This window comes from Amphiura filiformis, chromosome 10 (genome assembly GCF_039555335.1).
Source record: "Amphiura filiformis chromosome 10, Afil_fr2py, whole genome shotgun sequence".
Taxonomy (NCBI): domain Eukaryota; kingdom Metazoa; phylum Echinodermata; class Ophiuroidea; order Amphilepidida; family Amphiuridae; genus Amphiura; species Amphiura filiformis.
In genome coordinates, this window is record NC_092637.1 from 12,079,152 (window position 1) to 12,101,724 (window position 22,573).

General features: G+C 36.9%; 1 protein-coding gene and 1 long non-coding RNA gene across 2 annotated transcripts in view; both read left to right on the forward strand.

The window, feature by feature from the left end:
- The first annotated feature begins 4,645 nt into the window (after positions 1-4,645).
- LOC140162120 (uncharacterized) lies at positions 4,646-11,149 on the forward strand. Its single transcript, XR_011860196.1, has 4 exons — positions 4,646-4,775; positions 7,214-7,234; positions 9,994-10,026; positions 10,994-11,149. It is a non-coding gene; the product is annotated as an uncharacterized lncRNA (long non-coding RNA).
- A 65-nt stretch (positions 11,150-11,214) lies between these two features.
- The window catches only part of LOC140161665 (uncharacterized), a 34,618-nt gene continuing 23,259 nt past the window's right edge, over positions 11,215-22,573 (forward strand). Inside the window, exons 1-6 of the mRNA XM_072184966.1 lie at positions 11,215-11,306; positions 12,462-12,565; positions 15,127-15,200; positions 19,474-19,513; positions 20,276-20,451; positions 22,032-22,142. Of these exons, the coding sequence (XP_072041067.1) occupies positions 11,245-11,306; positions 12,462-12,565; positions 15,127-15,200; positions 19,474-19,513; positions 20,276-20,451; positions 22,032-22,142 (567 nt within the window). The 5' untranslated portion in view covers positions 11,215-11,244. The remainder of the gene's footprint in view (positions 11,307-12,461; positions 12,566-15,126; positions 15,201-19,473; positions 19,514-20,275; positions 20,452-22,031; positions 22,143-22,573) is intronic.

The window sequence follows — 22,573 nt, forward strand, 5'->3', positions numbered from 1 at the left end:
GGTCCAAAAATTTGGAATCAAATACCTTATGAGATTAGACAGGCTACCAACATTTCTCTCTTTAAGAGAGGAGTACATGCCTTACTGAATGACAAGTAGATCCAAGCATGTTTTGCTTCATTATTATAGTGTGATATTTCTGTTAATCATTCTATTAAATCATTGCCTCCACTTAATATGTCATCTCAAAGTTGTTTATCATTGCTTTTATGCTTTATATCAGTGGTTGTAATTTACTATATGTTAATGTTAAATACTCATGATTATAGTAGGGGAGATTGGGGTTAGTTGGAACACTGGGTAAGTTGAAACATTGTATTTTTTTCTGACACAAAAAATTAATTTGGTAAAATACTGGCACCTAGTAATAGGTATTAGTAAGGGTCATCCACCAAATTAGCAACAGCACTGATGCCCCACCAGTGTTGGCTTGGGAAAGGAATATCTGTTTTTGACTTGCTGACTAATTTTATACCCCTCAGAAAAGATGCGTTATCTCCATGTTGTTTGAAGATTCAGGGGATTATTTTTTGAGTATCATAAGCACTAGTAGTAAGTCCCAGAATAATGTTAAATAAAAGTTTTATTGTATTTCTTATTTTGTGTAATGAACTTTGAAATGTAAAAATAGGCATCGGGGTTAGTTGAAACTTTTGAGGTGGGGTTAGTTGAAACGTGAAAATCGCATAGAAAAATATGGTTAAAAATTTGACTTTTTAACATGTTTACCATTTCTTCAATATTGCTTTAATATGGTTAAAAAGCAATAATACAAGCAAAAAGTGCACACAGAAAGTACATTTTATAATATTTTAGGCTTCTCATATTTTTGTCCATGGTGACACTCGTCACCTTGTGTCCAAAGTATTTACCCGCGCTCCCACATATTTATTTATTCATTTTTCACACTGATTGTATGTTAAAGGGTGCCTTCAAGGGAAGTATAACCCTAACAACACAATAATAATTATTTTGAAATTTTTACAAGCCATGTTTCAACTAACCCCACCCTATGTTTCAACTTACCCCAGGGGTGGGGTTAGTTGAAACACTTTTTTTCAAATTTTCAAATTGGATTATATGAATAATCATAAGCAGGTCCAATAAAATTTAAGGCTGTATTTGTAGCATGTATGTATATGTTTATACTGATATGGTTAGTGTTTCTTGAGAGTAATCGGTTTGCGTTAAAAAGACGATTTTGTGAAAAATGTTTCAACTAACCCCAATCTCCCCTACAATATTATATTTAAATTGATTGATTCATTATATTTGTGTTTAAATTTTTTTGGCTACAGATCCTCGTTTTGTTTTTGTTCTGTTTTAATTTGTGTAATTTAATTATACAGGGGGTGCAGCATTTACAGGCTTCGCTTATCGTTGTACCTCCTCCATCGTGTTGTACTTCTTATAATTATTGTATTTTGTTGTAATTTTTGATGGAAATAAAATAAATCTGATTTTTTAAATTTATGACAATTTTTTTAATTTATGACATTCTGCACATATCAAGTAACAATTACAATGCAGATATCAGTATGAAACACACCAATTTAGATATGCATAGATGACAATTAATCTTATTGTTGTTTCGGAGGCTTCATTTGTTTCGGAGGCTTCAGTTGTTAACGGAAAGTTTGTATTGGGTCCCATTTTCAAACGGTGATATATATCTCCACGATTTAAAAACAAATGACTTGAGGATCTACTTTGCTACATTTTGATAAATAGATTGGATGAGCTCTTTTATTTATATTTGCCCAAGCTTGCTGAACAGTTTGTTTCGGAGGCTTCAAAAAAGTTAACGGAAAATCGGCTCTTTGAAGTCAAGATTTTATAAAAAATTTAAAAGCTTACAAATCGACTAATTTTTGTTACCCATTTCAAGTTAAGATATCAACTGTTATGAATCAAGAAGAAGTGAAGAAATAACCAAGAATTATGAACCAAAGCTATACCCACAAAGTTTGTTAACAATTGTTAACGGAAAATGAAGCCTCGAAGCGACAAATATCGAAGTCCGGTTCTCAAAAATACAGGGCTGTTCAAAATTAAATCTAATGTGGCAGTGTTTACTGAACATATGACCATACTTTCAGGATAAGAAAAATAATCCATGAACTAACTGAAGAAAACACAGGGTTTTACAAAAATGTTACTGTTTTTTATAGTTTTTCAAAATGGCAATATTAAGTACATTTAAGCCTGCTAAAACTGAATGCAGTAACTCCCAAAGATGATTATGCTACCCAAGGTAGCTGCTAACTAGATGACTTATGTGGCCAAAAATCATGGAATTCTGTGGCTTTATTAGAACACTACAGATCAAATGTTAAAAATCCAAAGTTACACCCTTTACCGTGAAAATGACCATATATAATATAATATAAATAATATAATGTCTGCTGGTCAGTTCCTCTAATTTCCACAGATCAGTTTTTACAAAGTGTGAATATTGTAACATTAAACATTTACTGAGGAGCCCGCCCTCAATGTTTTTTTTAAAAATTCGTACACGATTGTAATGTACTTCAAATACCCTGCAAGGCTTTAGGTGCTGTATTTATGACAAAATCTGAGATTTTAATAAAATGATGACATACAATCAAAATATTAGTCGAACGCATAGTTGTAAGCGACGTTCATAACAGCTAGTGTACTGTCGTACAGAAACAAAAACCTGCTCATTTGATGCATAACTAATCAGTCTGTGTTCCAAACTATAAAACAAAAAAATGATCAATTGGATTTTGGATTATACCAAAATGGCTTGGGTACTTACTTCTTGGGAACACTGTATCTGACAGTGAAAACTAACATCTATTTGTTTATAAGGACATGTTAAACATTGCTTTAACCGGAAGCAAAGCAAAATGTTATGAGTAAGCGTATTATATGAGTCTGACATGATGCGACATGACCGTGTAAATGATGTACACATACAGTATTGGAAAAATGTGGGGGGGGGGGGCAAGTGGTTTATGGCACAGCGCTTTTTGATATTACACCCTTCAATACAATACATGAAAATGGGGAAACATGCAAATATGGAAATTTCAGGCTTGCTGTGAGCCAGGACAACGTGAGCCATGACAATTAGGTTTGGGTTACTCAAAATCGTTTTTTTATTTGTTCAGGTTTGACAACTCCAAACCCAAGAAATCCTAAATGAAGATTATTTCCTTTGGGCTCTGTTGGGCTCCATTTGACCAATACAAATTCACCATTAATTCTGATTGGTAGTTCGATCGTTAATAACAAACATCAGAGCAGCATTGCATCGGCAGGAAATCCAAAGATCAATATGGTTTAATATGTTAATTTCATGATGTGATACATTGATAATTTGACATGAAATACCAAATGAAAGATACAGCAACATGTCGAGGGTTCAGAACCAGAAAGCCGTAACTCACTATGACCAGCTCTCACAAAATGAGCATAAAGTTGGCTCCTTGCTTTAGTCCTCAAAAATCAATATTTCCTCCACAATGTCTTTTGTTTTCTATTGAGTTTCCAATTGTGCAAATAAAAGCGGCCTAACACCTAGAGAAGATGCAAGGACGAGGAGGGTTAATAGAATAATAGCTAATAATATATATAATGGAGATAATTCCGCAGGTAATCACCGTCGTCGCATCTATTCATACATAGTCCTTTTGTTCGCAAGTACATCAATGTATAGATACCGCGTGTAGTTAATCCGATTATTATGTCACTTCAACAGTGAATAGACCATGTAGAAGCTTGTAAACTTTAATCATTCTTTTGTCTACCTGTGTTTTTGCGGAAGGTGTAAAACGGGTGATGGAATGCAGTTTAAAATTTCCACCAAGGCCGAATCATTTCACATTTTGGGTGTAGCTGACGGCTACCCAACTAAAGCTGCTAGTCAGGTGTAGGAATGCTTGAATTTGGATTCCTCTATAGACGAATCCAACGAGCCAAGTCATGGTCAGGATTTGGTCGGCCATCTTTGGTTTCCCGCTAGCACCAACCTGGTGTTGTGAGCGACCGATTGTGCAAATAAAAGCCGCCTAACACCTAGAGAAGATGCAAAGACGAGGAGGGTTAATAGAATAATATATACAATAGAGGTAATCCTGTCGCATCTATTCATACATAGTCCTTTTGTTCATCCATTTGTACATCTATGAATAGATGCGACAGGATTACCTGCGGAATTATCTCTATTGTATTATTCTATTAACCCTCTTCGACCTTCTCTAGGTGTAAGGCGGCTTTTTATTATTTGCACAACTGTTGGAACTGTATTGTGTTGTAATCATTCTTTTGTCTATCTGTGTTTTCGCGGAAGGTGTAAAACGGGTGATGGAATGCAGTTTAAAATTTCCGCCAAGGCCGAATCATTTCACATTTTGGATGCATTGTAGCCGACGGGGACCCAACTAAAGGCTGCTAGTCAGGTGTAGGAATGCGTGTATTTGGATTCGTCTATAGTGCCCTGGCGACTGTATGCTCATTTTGTGAGAGCAGGTGATTATGAGTTGAGGTTTTCTGGCTCTCAACCCGCGATGTTTATAACAGCATACAAGTGTTATTGGATTATTAATAACTGAATCCATCAACTTTTCATCAACTCTCTACATGTATTGCAATTTACAATGTGATTTTTCCCAGTTAATAACTATAGGAAGTGTGGAAGTCAACCTGTTCATGATGGAGAACTATAAAGATACCAGTGGTTTCACCATTTGATTTACTTTGTATGATATTTAGTGTACAGTAGCTGCTTGCAATCATGGAAGAAGAAGGTGAGAATAATAATCAGATGTATCTTTGGTGTAAGATATTCATGAGTTAGACCAGTGTAAAGACTCCATTGAGGAATTTCCAGCTTTTAGAATAAAGCTGTATAATTAAGCACTGGGAGAATTTGTGACGCGTAAAATTGCGAATTTTCAGTTCGGCCGCGAATTTTTTCCAAAATATCCATTTTTAAAGTATTCATTTTTCAAAAAACTTAAGTTTTCGCTAAATTTGAAAGAAATTATGGCAATCTGCAATAAAATTCATGTAGAAAATTAATCAATGCAACACACCTAGGGAAAATATTTTCTAGAAAAAAAGGAGAAAAAATATTAAAAAAATTTAAAACCTGCAATTTTGAACTTTTTTGGGAAAGGTGTGCATTTTGGGAATATTATCGACAAATCGCGCAAATCGTGAATTTTCCAAAACTGCCGTGCGCAATTTACTCTCAGAAATCATGCATTTTCCCGGTGCTTATGTATAATCTTTCAATATAGAAGATATCTATGCTAGGCTAATTCCATGCTATTTTACATGAAAGATGAACCAATAATTAGAGCCAATGCTATGCACAAAGGAGGGGGGATCATGAGGTTGGAAAGAGTATCTTGAAGTAAAGTGAATCCAGCACCTTTTGGCAGCATAATAAGTTTATGTTACAAATGCGCGCAAATGTTTTGTCATATATATGGTGCAAAAGTGGAACAAATATGGTACAAAAATGGAACAAATGAGCAGAAATAGCGCAAAAATATGGCAATTTTTAGGCTAAAATGACCAAATTACCGATATGAAGTTAATGTGGACAGAAACCCACATACTAGACATCAACATGGGGGGGGGTTGATTGTATGGACCACCCTCCTCTCCCACCATATCAAAATATTGTGGAGGGGATTTATCCCCCATCCCATGCCCCCTTGATCTGTGCTTATGCCAGTATGCCACTTGTGTTGGTCAGTCGATGCCAGTATGCCACTTGTGTTGGTCAGTCGGGGGAAGGACTTGAGTAGGGGGAAGATTTGAAGGAATTGAAGATTTGGTCAGTTGAGTTGAAAGTCTTGCAAAATGATCTATTGGGCAAACTAGGAAACTGGTTTTCATTTGAAGTCATGTATTAATTGAAGCATTTGGGGACCTGTCTATGTTGGGAGAGGCAAATTGGACATCTCTCAGCAAGGTGGCAGGGGAAAGGGGAGGGTAGGGGAACAACGAGATGGCCGAGTGGTTAAGGCGTTGCGCTACCGGCCGGGAGATACGATCGGCGAGGGTTCGAGCCTTGGGCTTGCCTTAGGTGAAAATTCTCTTCCCTCCCAAAAGTTCCTATATGGTCAGAAATCCTTCAATTAAGTTTCATCACAGAATTTAATTGTAGAATTTCTTCTCACCCCCATACATTGCACGTGCAGATATAGGTAGTGTATGTGTGACGTCCGTGATTCGTCCGTGATACGTCCGTGATTCGGAAGTCACGTAAAGCTGTTGGTCCTGTGTTCAGGAGGATTCATCCCTGTGCACGTTAAAGTGTCAGAGCTATTCGAAAAGAGAAGGGGGACCATCCCCGGTTCTGATAATCTGCACTCATCGTCTCTAGGTTCCATAGTCCTTCTCGCTTGGCCCTAATAAGGTGTTGAGAAGTATTCAACTATAACTAGAATAGTCTCGGTCCCAGCTGATTTGTGCTCCTTGTCACTAAACAAACCGTCTGGCAACAACCTCATACTACGTCTTTTCTGATTGGTCAATCATCGTCATAAGAAAATCTTCTGATTGAGAATTGCTGTCAATCAGTACCAGGCTTAAACGCATGCAATGGTTGAGAGACAGCTATGCGGTTACATAAATCCACACAACGTACGTGAGTACGCGCTGCGAGTTGTTGACATGAAAGGCGATATCAGATGATTGGTGCCTCAGTGGCTGCTTAGCTAGCGTATATTTTGCGTTTGCGGTATCTACAAATAGTGAGGGCCTACAATGTTTAGTGTCACTTACACAAGTCACGTCCTATAGCCAATTGAAAACAGTTTTATTTGGAAATTCATTAACCAATCAGCGATCGTCATTTTGGGGTTGTCGCCAGACGGTTTGTTTAGTGACGGAGGAACACAAACCGGCTGGGACCGAGACAAGGGGAAGAATAGTGTATTAGTATGATTGACAATAGTGAATGATACATAATTTTCATTTTAATCTTTTCCAGTGTTGTGTTGGCACCAAAGGGTGGCATAATATTATTCTTCCCCAATTTTTTCCTGCTGCTTTCCCCAGTCTCCCACAAAGTTCAACCCCTCTGAAAAAAATCCTGGTGGCAACATGAGTCTGCAACACTGATCTTTTCCAACTTAGAAAAACAAATTATAGCTCAATGTGGATCTTGTTTCTAATGTTGTGCATTTTTACTCTTACATGTTGTATTTCTTTTTTTTTTCATCTACAGAAATACCGCAAGGAGTAACAGGTAACTTTTTTGTTTTTAACAGTCAGATATTTATAAATGTTCTTTGTTTGTTGAAATGAGCGCAAAAAAACGAGGGTCTGTCAATCGGTCAGCGGTTGTTTCCTTCTTCCTTGTTTTGTTCTCTCCTTGTTTTCTGAAGTCAATAGTATATAACCAAAGACCTTCATTACAAAAAAAATTAGTGGCGATGCCAAGGGGGATTTGTCTCCAATCCCCCTACTTTCCAAAAATGGTCCACAGCATCAACATGATCAATGATGTCATTATCTGAGGCAAAATGGCAACCACCAAGCTACTTTTCCAACTTAAGTTTGGTCTGAACCCTGGAATTATAGAAACTTTCGGGCCTCATAATTGCTAAATTGTTGGCGTAAAGTATATAAAAAGTATACATATTAAAGGGGGTAACCCTATTGGTTTTGGATATGGATTGTCTTTAAAATTACATAATAATATCAAATATCGCCTCCTTTATGCTGCTTTGTGAAAAAAGCGAGAGCATTTTCAGCGTAAATGTGAATAAATAGCCAAATTTGCAATCCAATACCTTGGTATCGTGAATTGCATTCTGGGCAGAGCAATGACGAATGCTGACATGCTGTACAATGCCGGCCCGTATTGAGCGGAAAATGTTTTTACCGTTTCAGAAAAAAAAGGAAACAAAATATATTTCCCCTTGCAATATGTACATTTCAAATGAATATAAAAAAGTTTGGGTAAAATGGAGAAAAAAACCCTTCCGAGACCGGGTTTTGAACCGGTACCTCTCGGTAAAAACAAACGCTACTAGTCAATTGAGCTATTTAGCACACCACACTTACCATTGCCGTTTTCATAACTATATCTGGCGCACCGTCTTCTTGGTGACTGATATTTCGTTCATAATTCCCTCCCAGAATTCCAAAGTATTTACCATTGTTTACAAACTGGTATACCTGTAAAAACCGCTGTGATTCATGATTTCTCCGAAAATACATCGACTTGGAGCGTCAAATTTCAGGATAGTAATGAGAAAAATAGTATCTATTATGTGATACCAAAACCTCATCAACAATGAAAAAAATCGGGGATGATGCTGTCGATCGGGTTACGGACCTTTAAGAATGGCAAAGAATTGATAAATTTGATCTGTGAAGTCAAATTTGGGCCAAAATGGCATTTGGCCCCAAATCTAATTAATTTAAAATTAATAAAAAACCTTTTTTGGCCCAAGAATTTTTTTTTGTTACGTTATATGAAAAAGACGAACTTATCAAGGCTTTGCCATTCTAAATATGTATACTTTTATATACTTTACACCAACAATTTAGCAGTTATATTTCCATAATTCCAGGGTTCAGGCCAACCTTAAAGAAGAGGTAGTAGTCAGAGGGTGCCAATAACATGGGTTATGGGTAGTTGACCAATTAGAATTTTCCAGGTTTTCCCTGCCACGTTTTGAACCCAGCAGCCCACTTCTTTATCATGCTGTAGGAAGGGGCATCCTCTCCAACTGTTTATCTGTGAGGTCAAATTTGGGCCAAAATGGCATTTTGCCCCCAAATCCCAAAAATAACGGTTTTTGGCCTACTTCTTTTCGTACAACGTAACAAAAACATTCTTGGGCCAAAATTTTTTGTTTATTAATTTTTAAAAACTAGATACAAATATCTAGGAGCTGTTTTTTTCATTTTTTTTAAATTCGACCAACTTTGAGAAATTTGCACCAAAATGGTCAAAAAATGCTGAATTTTCAAAAAATCATAAAAAAGCCAGATTTTCGCCCAAATTTCAAATATTTTTTGTGAAGTTGGTCAAAATTCAAAAAAAAAAATGGCTTCTAGTTTTTAAAAATTGATAAAAAATTTTTTTTTGGCCCAAGAATTTTTTTGTTACGTTATATGAAAAAGACAATATTTTTGGGATTTGACCTCACAGATGAACTTATCAAGGCTTTGCCATTCTAAATATGTATGCTTTTATATACTTTACACCAACAATTTAGCAGTTATATTTCCATAATTCCAGGGTTCAGACCAACCTTAAAGAAGAGGTAGTAGTCAGAGGGTGCCAATATCATGGGTAGTTGACCAATTAGAATTTTCCAGGTTTTCCCTGCCACGTTTTGAACCCAGCAGCCCACTTCTTTATCATGCTGTAGGAAGGGGCATCCTCTCCAACTGTGGCCACCCCATCTTCGTGGAACCTCCTTGGGTGCTAGCACCTTGAGACCAAGATAGCAGATGACTACACAAAGGCTGATTTGTTCCCATTTTAAAGGTTTAATTCTCAGGAACCACCAACTGTCAAGGTTTAATTATCTGTCATAGAAAAACAATAAAAGATAAAAAAATAACTTCAAACTTTCTGTATAATCATTCAACAATTTAAACTGCACACAATTTCAGCCATAACTGTATAGCTTGTCTGCTTGTACCTTAGGCTACAAACTTATCAATCAATGTATATGACATACCGTAGAATTCTGTTTACAATCATATATAGCTCTAAACAAGGTTTATTTTGATGAAAGACGAAAGGCATGCTCCACAAAAACATTGCTCAAACAGATTGCTCAATAATGTTTTTGTGGATTGTGTCAGCCTTCCGTCTCTTTTGTCAAAAAAACCCCTTGTTCAGAGGTATATATGCTTGCAGATGGAATTCCACAGTATACCTGCAAACTATAACTATCCAGGATAAAGATTTCTTGAAACACAATAAATTTTGCCAAGAACTGACACATAAATAACTAAAAGTTGTTTCTTCGTTTGTTTCAGATGCTATGATGAGGCGAAGAAAACTTGCATCTGGTAAGTTTGTTTATTTATTTGTTTGTTTGTTTGTTTGTTTGTTTTCACTTTAACCTTCTGAGCACTACCTGCTGATCTAACATTGCCTCTGATTGGTCAATTACATGATATCATTACTTTAATTACCAATCAGAATGGAGCTTTGCAAATAATTCACCCCAATTTTTTTACGTGGTAAAATTATTCTAACAATGTTGCTGATTGGTCCAATTGATAATGAAAACTCCTTTTTGACCAATAGGCAGGTAGTTCTCATGGGGTTAATAGTCCAGAATTAAGGTTAGTTTACTTTTGGAAATGCTGGCTAATCCTTGAGGCAGTGTCACCCCCTATCCTACCCTCACCCCTCCCTACTCTCACCCCAGAAAAACATTCTTTCAGCCATATTTAAAAATTGATTTTTGATTTAGCAACAAACAACCCATATGATTATAGTGAAAATCTACCATAATTTGACAATGAACTGGATGATAGTTAGTTACACTACAAGATTCCTATTGGGGCCGCCTGCACAGGTACACCATTGCCACGGTACCTGACTGGTACACATATAGTACCTACACAGTACCACTGCTGCTACTGTACAGGACCCACCTGGAGTGGAACTACACTTGTAGTTCCATTAGTACTCCCCTGGTACTGCACAGTACCAGCCGTACTTGGCGACAATGTGCAGGCGGCCCTAATAGGAATCTTGTAGTGTAGAATCTATAGGTTTTGCCCATGTAATTTAGCATTCGTGATGGCCTGCACCGATGCTAGTTTTACGCTTACTCACACCATATGGCATGGAAATTGCCGGGGATATTGCATATCGGTCACTTTGAAAATTCGCATGTGGAGGATCTAGGAGCATTTATTACAGGCAATATGGTATGCTATATGAACTACAACAACACCTTACCTACCCATGCACCAACCAGTATAATTGTGTACTAACAAAACCTTTGTTCGTTGATTTATTTAGAACTGGTGCCACAAGAAATAATTTCAAGAGGTCCAGAGGCTCTTAAGGCTTATGAGAAGGCAATTCAAGAAGGCACAGGAAAAGTGTACCACACAAGACTGATGCTTGTGGGTCAGGAAAGAGCCGGAAAAACTAGTTTACGGAAGAATCTTACAGGACAAGGGTAGGTGATTGATTGATTGATTGCTTGATTGATTGATTATGAGAATGCAATTCAAGAAGGTACTGGAAGAGTGTACCACACAAGGCTGATGCTTGTGGGTCAAGAAAGAGCCGGAAAAACTAGTTTACGGAAGAATCTTACCGGACAAGGGTAGGTGATTGATTGATTGATTGCTTGATTGATTGATTATGAGAATGCAATTCAAGAAGGTACTGGAAGAGTGTACCACACAAGGCTGATGCTTGTGGGTCAAGAAAGAGCCGGAAAAACTAGTTTACGGAAGAATCTTACAGGACAAGGGTAGGTGATTGATTGATTGATTGCTTGATTGATTGATTATGATAATGCAATTCAAGAAGGTACTGGAAGAGTGTACCACACAAGGCTGATGCTTGTGGGTCAAGAAAGAGCCGGAAAAACTAGTTTATGGAAGAATCTTACAGGCCAAGGGTAGGTGATTGATGAAAACTAGTTTATGGAAGAATTTTACCGGACAAGGGTAGGTGATTGATTGATTGATTGATTGATTGATTATGAGAATGCAATGCATGAAGGTACATGAAGAGTGTAATGATGATGCTTGTGGGTCAGGAAAGAGCCGGAAAATCTAGTTTACAGAAGAATCTTACAGGACAAGGGTAGGTGATTGATTGATTGATTGCTTGATTACAAGCATGTTATATTTATTTATTTAAAGAAAAGCATTGGTTGATTTTTTAGTTATATATTTTTGTGCTTCAGCCTGGTTATTCACATTGCACATCTGTCTTTGAACATTGTATTTTCTTATACCAACAGTAGAGCTGTATTGTCCTTTTGGAGAGGAAAGACAGCAACTTTTATAGCAATCCTCTTCCAAAGACAATTCAGCTTTCAAGTATACAAATATTGACTCAAAAACCAAAGGTGATCTCAAAACCATCACTATCACTGCGGGCCTATAATTTTGACGATGCCCCAAATAAAAAGCAGTCAATATTTGTTTTATATACCAAATCTTAATATTCTTGTCGTCATCTGTTTGGTTAAAAGCATCAATTTTGGGAAGAGAAATTAATAGTTTCAATGCGATCGGCACAAATTACAATCTGCGATTGCCACATAATTACAGCGTGCAAAATCATTAACGTGTGCGTAATATCATTTTACGCTGGGAACAAAGCACACACAGAACTATGCCCGGGGAATAGTTACTTTTGCGGGCATAGTCAAAACTATGCCCACACTTTTAACCAATCAGATGGCGGGAATCTTTAGGTGAGGTATATAATTACCATTTTGTTACATAATTTTCATATACTACAGATTTGATCCTCAAGAGTCCATAACAAATGGCATAGACACAATGGATACTTGCAGAATAGATGTGATCCACAGCAAAGCATGGGAAGTACAGGAACAAACTGCAGGTAAACGGACCTCAAACTTTTCAGCTTTTAGCGGATTTCAGCTTTTTTGTTCGTCAAATTTGCAAGTTTTGTTTATTTTAAAACCCAATTTCACACTGTTTTTCAGCTTTTTTTGATGTTTTGAACGTTTCTTCACTATAATTGAAGACGGAGATAAAAAATACTTTTTGGCGTCTGACGTAACTGTCAATCAAATTTGCTACGATCCTTGATTGGTTAATAGCGCGTAAAAGAGAGGTAGATTTATCTGGTGCCGATTGGAGAAAAAGAATAGCAGATAATGGCGAAAAATGATGTACTTTTACAAGGCAAAAAGCAACTTTTCTAGGTATTGTTGACATGGTGCCTTCGGAAAGAAAGTTTCCTACTATAAAGATATAACTTTTGAGATGGTTTGTATGTTTGAAGGTGCAAAATTGACAATAAGGCGCCCGGTTTTACCGCTGCGTTTAGCAACTCATATCATCACGACACAAACGGTGCAGTGCACGAGCTTGATTGACAGATGACTTCGGACGCGATTTAGTCTTTTTATCTCTGTCTTTCATTATAATGGCCAGTTTCAGGTCTGATTTGTTTACTTTATCCAGTATAAGGTGGAACATGACCTACACCAAAATGCATAGATCTTACACAGATGAGGCAAAGGTCATGTTGCCAACTTATGGTAGAACAGACTTTAGTTGATATAAATTATTTAGAGAATGATTTAAAAGACTTTGGACAGGGAGCATGAGATAACAAAGGTTAATGGATGGGGTCATGTACCACATTAAACTGGACAGACTTTAGTTGCAATTCCAAACTTGATCAGGTCTGATGTATTTGATACAGTTACAAATTAGTGTTGAATTGTAGCAAAAAGTTTCTAGTAGTGATGTGGTCGGCACCGTTTTTTATTGTCGACATGTCGATATAATTCGTATACCGACGTCGACAGTGTGTCGACATAAACAAAAATTCTAAAAAAAAAAAAAGAAAATTTTTTTAATTTTCAAAAATATTTTGGCCAGAAAATCAAGTTATAGGCCCAAACTGACTTGTTATTCAAGGTTGGAAACCAGAGAAATACTGCTACTCAAAAAAAAAAATGCCAATTTTTTTTTATAAAGTTGGAAAAAGTTGTACATTTTAATTACTTTTGTTTCTATTGAACAGCTAGCAATGCATACTAATTCAATGTGTCCCTGACTGTTCAATAGAAGCAAAGGTAATCAAAATGTACAAGTTCATCCAACTTTGTAAAAAAAAAATTGGCATTTTTTTTTTTTTAGTAGGAGTATTTCTCTGGTTTCAACCTTGAATAACAAGTCAGTTTGGGCCTATAACTTGCTTTTCTGGCCAAAAATATTTTTTGAAAACTAAAAAAAAAAAAAAAAAAAATTTTTTGTCGACATGATTTTTTGATGTCGACATGTCGGCATACGTGCCGACGTCGACATTATGTCGACATAAGGCATGTCGACCACATCACTAGTTTCTAGCATGTCTTGTATCATAGTTGTGGATTGCTTCTTAATTAAAGGTGTATTTTGTGAGCACGGTGGCCTAGCGGAACGGGCACTGACTCATTATCGGAAAGTTGTGGGTTCGAGCCCCGGCGACGTCATCGTGTTGTGCCCTTGAGTAAGGCACTTTATCTCGATTACTCCTCTCCATCCAGGTGTTTAAATGGGTACCGACATTCTTAAATGCTGGGAAGGTAACAGACTCGCTGTAGAGGAGGTGTAGCGATCCCCTATAGCAACATTACATGGTGGAGTCTGGCCCAATCGCCAATGAAAGAGAGATGGGCACTCTGATCACTGTTTATACAGGATCGTCTCCTTTACCTTTTTTTTGTGTGTGTGATTTTAGCAAATTCTTGTTAGGGTATGATTCAATAAAAATCCACAAAAATTTATCAAATTTGGAATTCTATTTACATTGTTAAATGGATTGATCTATTTAGAGTCAACACTCCCAATGTGGAAGATTTTGGAAATACCTATCACAGGGGGAGTACGAATTTCAAATGGAATTAGCACATCAACGAACATTGTTTGAAATTTATCTTCCCTCTGTGGAAGATTCAGGTTGCATCTTTTTCAGAGGGTGTATGAAATTCAAATGGAGCTGCCTAATATGTACATTCCATTTGAAATTCATACTCCCCCAGTGGAAGACATTTCCAAAATCTTCCACAGGGCGAATCTGGATTATAAATGGAATAGTCCAACGTTTCACGCTATAAATGTCACACAGTGGCGTAGCCAAGGGGGGGGGCAAGGGGGGCAGCTGCCCCCTTGTGAGAAGTCTTGCCTCCCCATGTGGGATGTCTTTTTTGTCATTTTTAGCCCATTTTTGACCATTTACATCAAAATTTTCCCACCTGGAAATTTGCCTTGCCCCCCACTTGCCCCCCCCCCTGGAAAAGTCCTGGCTACACCACTGATGTCACACTTTAATCATCAACAAAATAATTATTCAAACCAAGGACCATTTTTGCAAATTGATGAGGCACTAAAAGATAGGAAATGTAAGACTTTACATTATTTTTTTTAATTACTTGTGAACTTTAGATCATCTTTCATTGGAGAGTGATTATGTTATGGGCATATCACAGCAGATGAAGCATTTATTGACTGAAACTGAAGTGAGTTTAGTCTATGGAACTAAAGCAAAGAAGTCAAAACTCCATGCAAGCCAAAATGGTCTCATGGACAGAGGCACAGTTTGTTAACCTCAATTCAACAATCACAGCTCAAAATTTGACCTCAGCCTGTAGAGAATGAGTTTTTGTACCCAACATACCGTATTGTTTGTAATAAACGCTCCCCCTCTAATAAACGCCCCCTCCAATTTTTCTGTGAAAAATTGACAAAAATGCAAACATTTCCATGCCATATCGTGTAGGAAAGCTTAAAACTTGCATCAGTCATGTCAGTCACGATCGCTATATTGAATGGACAAAACATATTATGACTCAACTCCCATCCATTGCATTGCCTAATTATGGTAGAATTTCACTAATTCCATGCACTTACAGGAGTAATTTTGTTGTATTTCCCACGAAAATATCATTTTCCGTGGGCGCCGCCATCATGTATAGTCGTGAATCCCTCCTTTTAATAGGAGCACCATCGGGAAATTGAACCCGATTTTTAAGCTTTTTTCACTGACAATTCACTTCCAATAAACGCCCCCCTTTTGGAAAAATGCAACGCCCCCGGGGCGTTTATTACAAACAATACGCTATTCAGAAGTCAAAAAGATATCTTACCCTTCCCAGAATCCTTTGCAATGTGAGAAATCACCTGTTTTTATTAAATGAAACTCCCATTATGTTGTAAAGGTTCCCTTTGTTTTCATGTTGAGAATAGACTGGCTAAACATGGGTCAATAGTCAAGAAATGAACATATTTAGCGAGATATGGATGTTCTCTGTTTATTGAGGTACATTTCATCACTTTCAGCCCATGTTGCACAAAATAGGAAATCAGTACAGGAAATTAAAATGGGAGAAATGCATTATGGGGAGTGTAAGATATCTTCTCTGTTCCGAGGTCATTCCATGAATGTACAAACATATTGGGATTACTGAACTGTGCCCGGACAGATGAGAATGTTTTGAGATATTAGTGACTTAGCTTCATATCATCGTCTGCATCTCAAATGGCTGCCTTGTGTGAATTTTATTATCATTGTTTTTTTTTTATTGTTATTTTATATCTTGGCATGATTCTTTCTGCTATGATTGAACATGAGATTGTAATAATATTGTGATTATACCTCAAAATTAATATATATATAAAATTAATTAAAAATATCTATCTCATCACAATTTGATGACAATAGTAAAAAATTCATACAAGGCAGCCTTTTGAGATATGAAAGTATGTGATGCAGACGGCAATATGAAACACTATTATTACTTTATTTTATGCATGGCAAGTTCACATCACCATTTCATCAACATACAAAGGCCTTATCATGGATTCTGTTAATAATTTTCTAACTCTTTATTTCTGTCTATCTATCTTGGCCATCATCTGCCTACTGGAGGGCAAAGTCCTCCATAAGCTGGTGTCATTTGGTTCTGTCATGTGCTGTACTCATCATTATGATTCTGTCATACATGTGTGTGATATCATACTGCAGATAACAAAATTCTGCTGGTCATATCAGTTTCACTGAATAAATTTCAATTAATTGTCTTTTAATTAAGGCCCCCTAAAAAATATGTTTTAAAAGGACTCTAATAGCAACGTTTGCACAGTATTTTTTGTGGGCCCTGAGAGCACATCAGACATATCAAATTGCATTCTGAATACGAGGAATTTCCTTCTGATATCAATATTTTTTTTCTTTTTAATTCGTGATATACTAGTATACTTTTTTACATTTTTGATATTCAACCGTCCTCAAAGTAAATTTTATAGATCTAATCATATGTACTTAAAGTGTATGTAGCTGGGATGAAAAGCTGACCATCAATTGAAAATTTTGACCTTTCATATTGAAGGTATACATATTTTTTTTACCTAAAAGACTTCAATTTTTTGGTGTTTTTGACCCCCTGTTCTACGGGCAGACGGACCTTTCAAGTAGGGTCGGTCGGTCAGGCATTTTTTATTATTTCTCCGAGTCAAAATGCGCACTGCAAAACAAACATGTGTGGCAGCTTTATTTTATGCTATATGTTTTGCCCTAATAGGCTATTCCAGTTGAAATCCATACACCCCCTATGGAAGACATGACCTTAATCTCTCACACAGGGAGTATGAATTTCAAATGGGATTATCTGATGAGTGACTCCATTTGAAATCTTCACCCCGATGTGTAGGAGATTAAGGTTATGTCTTCCATAGGGGGTGTATGGATTTCAACTGGAATAGCCTATTGATCATGCACTTCTAAAGATGCCAGTAACTAAAAGCACTATTGTACAAGTATCATATGTGATCAAGCAAAATGAGTTGGATGTCGGGAATATTATCTATGCCCGTGGAACGGTGGCATAGATATTGTATTTGTTGTGTTTAGTCTTCGGCTTCTCCTCCTTCTTCTCAAGACCACTTTTTTGCAACTCTTCTAGCTCAAGAACCACAGTAGCCTCGGGGCCCAAACTTAGTATAGTGATGGCCCATGACCCCTAGCATCATCCTAGGGTACCCCGACCCCAGAGATCAAAGGTCATGAGCTACAGGGGGCAATATGTGTAAAATTTCAAACAGCTCTAGCTCAAGAACTATAGCGCCCTCAGGGTTCATACTTAGTATAATGATGGCCCATGATCCCTAGAAGTAACTTATGGTAGCCTCGACCCCAGGGGTCAAAGGTCACATGCTACAGGGGGCAATATGTGTAAATTTTTAAAACCGCTTTAGTTCAAAAACTATAGCGCCCTCAGGGTTCATGCTTCGTACAATGATGACCCATGACCCTTGATGTATTCTATATTAGCCGCATCCCCCAGAGGTCAAAGTCTAAAGACTTTAAAAAGCAAAATTGGTACGACATATTAACACAGTGTAGCGCAATAGGTAGTATTTTGTTAGCTACCTGTGTTTGCAATGATAACGGTCTGAATCGTACGTCAAGAAAACTGATCACTTGACAAAAACTCCCTTAAAAGGGAATGTGTAGGCATTTTGATTTTGGTTCCTTGGACCACTTCAAAAGGTTTTCATGGTGGGACAAGGGGGGGTGCTTGGTTAAGGGTGGGGTCACGGGCATAGATATTCGTGTTTGGTCAAACACAACTGTGGTTTCTAGTTGATTTTGAGATATAGCCAATATCAATTAGAATTCAACTTCCTTTGTATTTTATTGTTCTGAGCAACACTAAAATGGCCATATCTCAGGAACGGTAAGTCTAATTATGATGGGGTTTTTAGCAAAATAAAGCTCTAAGATAAGAATGGCTCATTTAATGAAATTTAAAACAGAATTTTGATTTTGATTGACATCATTTTGCTTGATCACATCACATACATACATGCATACTAAACTACTGATATACTTATCATTCACAAATTTAGGTTTCACAAATAATTGGTAAAAATATTTGACTGAATAGTGCCTGCTTGTTAAGGTAGCTGTGTACTGTGTACATGCATGTAGTGAAAGTGCCATAACTTCTTAATTATTCACGCAAGACATAAAAGTATTGATTTTTTAAACACCACGACATCAAGGAATCTAAATATAAATACAGATTTGGTGTAAAAACAACCATTAGGCGACGAAAACAAGAAAACCTGTTCTACGGGCGAACAGACCTTTCAAGTAGGGTCGGTTCGATTGGCCTTTTTTTTTTAAATGACCCAAAAATCACCAAAATCAGTAAATATTTGCAATTTGGGCAAATGCAAAAAAAAAAAAATTCCTGAAATTGTCGAAATTTGGGTCGGTATTCATTTGTACAGGAAATTTTGTTCCCAATTTGTTCAAAATCTGGGTCGGTCGGGCCCATAGAACAGGGTTTTCTTTTTTCGTCGCCTTATGGAGAAAGTCGCAAAAGGTGATTATTTGGCAACTTTTATTTTGGTATATCATCACAAAAAAAAAAACTCTTTCCAAAAGTTTCCTTTTATTTTTTTCTTAATCTTGAGACTACATTCGAGAAATGTTTATTTTTTGATAGTGGCCTTATTTTTTGAGATATTGACCAACCATATAATCTAATAAAAGGGACTCTTTAAAATTCACACACTCCAATCTGCACAAAATGATGCATAAAATCAGAAATAGACCAAAATGAGAAAACCGTTTCTGAAGTTGATCATGCTTTTTACGATGAGCATAACTGCTTACCTAAAGATGCTGTATTTATTGATTACCGTGTACCTTATCCTGACCTAATCTGTGTTTACATGTAGAAATAAGTTTAATGTTTTTGGAAATCTTTAATTTTCACATTGCAGAGTGACAGAGATGAAACACAGACATCACAACAAGCAATAGGTAAGTACTGATTAGTGTTTTTTGCTCACTTCTGCTTAGATACAGTGGACAAACTATACTGTGTGTGTTAAAAATCTGTATTTCCATATGATAGCTTGATCATTTCAGCAAGTGCCATTTTGTTCTTCTCATTTGTCTCTAACGGCAGTCCTTTTTTTTTTTTTAAAGTCCAAGCTAAATTTGAAAAAGGAGAAAAAAAAAGGAAATTTAATTTTTTTTAAAATGAAACATTGGTTTAGAATGAGAACAAGTTATAGGGGTGGAGTCAATCAATCAATCAATCAATCACTGACATTTATAGAGCGCCAAAAATCAAAAAAGAATTTGCACTAAGGCGCTATAATCTAGCCACACAAAGCAATGAATAAACAAAGATTATACAATGAAGGTGGAGTGGGTGTAACACATGGGGTTTGGATAGCTAAGAGCCCTGAATTTTAGCCTGGTACAGGGCCCTGAAATAGGTAAACCTGGCCCTATAATCCAATATTTGACACGATCAAGGGAAATGAGTCGGATGTCGCTAATATTGATTTTGAGATATTGGCAAACAAAGTGTTAAAATTCTTTTGTTTTATATTGTTTTCAGCGATTGATAAATTGATGTAACTTCACAAAGAAAAGTCTATCAACATGGGGTTTTCAGTTTCCGAAAGCTCTAAATGTCCTCTAGAAACATGTGTAAAACTCATTTTCAACCAGGGCCGACATGTGACTCATTCCCTTTGATCATGTCACATATGGTATTTCATATGTATACAGGTGGCCATTCATCACATCCAGGTGTAGACTTTGATCCAGGACAGCTACTTCAAATTCCATGTGACATCCGAGATGATGTTGTCCAACAAATGAAAGGTGTAGACACCACAACACCAAGTCTCCTCCTGAGTATCTGGGATTTTGCAGGACAGGACATTTTCTACACAACCCATCAGGTATGCCGTACAAGGTAACCCCCGGGGGAGGGGGGAACTGTACACATGCGTACACAGGTGACCATTTCACTAAATTTATGAAGCTTTGTAAGTCTCGAAATCATTTGTAACTTGCAACGAGTTACAAGTTCCATTTCACTAAACTTACTTACGAAGGGTACACTTAGTAAGTAATAGGGATTTACTACATGGACCCAGAGGTTGTTTAAATGCAAGTCCAGAATACATTGCAGCCACTGACAGCATGTTTGAGAAACACATGGTTATTTTCAGAAAATATCACACTGGGCTCCTGCTGTGCATGGTCAAGGTTGTTATACAACAAGATAAGCTATGTGTCTGCATGCATGCATGTGCAAGAAAACTTTGCTGGTTCCACATCTTCTTTTCCCAAGCATTTAAAATAGTTAAAATTGTTTTAAAAACACACGACTTTTTAACTTTCTTGGTAGCAATGTATCCACAAACATCACCCGTACCCAATTATCAATTCAAAACATAAAAGTCGTGATGAATATTCCATCAAAACTACTGGTTCTTATTTTGTACATAAATTTGAATGTGAAATGGTGTTGAAATGGCTCCTTTATTACATTGCACATAATAACATACTGCATGCTGGGATTACATTGAATCAACCTCTGACATGGACCCTTCGTAATGTTTTGTTTAGTATTGGGTATTCGTAACTTTACAAACGGTTATTTGAGTTACGAAGGGTTAAAGGTTTAGTGAAATGGACCCCAGAAAAACATGAAAAAGGGTCCTTTTCAGAGAACAAGTGAGTGAATTGTGTTTAGTGGTTCAAAAATGCCTGTTTTCAATAAAAATGTGTTGTTTTTAAGCTTCTAGTTTAGGGGTCATTTTATTGTATGGAAGTTTGTTTTGTAAAGTTTATGTTTTCTGATTTGCAAATTAACAGGACCATCAACCAAACATTAGATATATCAGGAAATGATGTAATATGGGTATGGGGTGTATTTGATCAAAAAACATGTAAAGGTGGTATCTTCAAATAATCTGCTTAGGGGTACCTTCAGATACAATCTTGTTTAGAGAGCTTTTAGGGGTTAAAAATCACAATAAATTCCTGTTTAGGGTTGATTTTTTTGCTCAAAAGGGCAAATCCTGTTTAGGGTATGTGTTGAAAATCTCCGGTCTAACCGTGTGCACACCATGCATTCTGTATCAATACGCGTTATTAGTCTAATTTTTGTCACCAATTATAAGCCGAACAAACTGTAATAGTTGGCTTCTAGAGTAAAAATACTACTTTGAAGGTATATATAATAAGCTTTATTCCGTATAAACTCTTGATGAAGTATTTACCCTAAACACTCTTGGCTTACTTAAACAGTCACCATAGGCCATTTACTAAAAGGCACTAAATTTAATGCCCATGTGACCCATGGGCGCCGCCATACCAAGACTACCAAGTGATCAGTAGATGTGCTACAATGCTAAGAGATAGGAATTTTTCAGACAAATATCATCAAAATTGCTGAAAATATATAAGGCAACTTAATTACACATTGGGGGATTCTGCTAATCCCTGTAAATCCTTGCCTCATTTTGTGCAGGTATTTCTGTCATCTCGAGCAGTGTATGTGGTGGTGTTTGACCTCAGCTTGGACTTAGACAAACCAGCACCTGTTCAGAACTTTGAAGAGAGATTACAGGATCTTGAAGAAGTATGTATAAACCCAAAATTAGTTTAGAATGGATAATAAAGCTAGACATTATGAACCAATAAGCAAACAAACACATGGGTATTGTATGGATGTTTGGCCACTGGTTTTAATCATTACGACACGACTGGCAACCTATCCACCGCTGGCAACTTATTCCATAGCTTTCCATCTGTGACGTTAGAAATGAGTGAGAATTACCCGGGGGGGGCACTCACATTCCCCAGCTATACGGGTATGTGCCGCGGCGACGACCCCCTTTTTCAGAGCCGCTAGCCATTCCTTATACCCCCTGAATTCATTGATTGCCGCTCTTGAAGCCCCAAAATTTTTCTAGCCGTTCCATAGACCCTCAGATCATCGATCTCCGCTCTCATTGGCATTTTGATTGGCGTGTTTTCTGTCCTACTATTTCGAGCCCAAAAAGCTTCAAA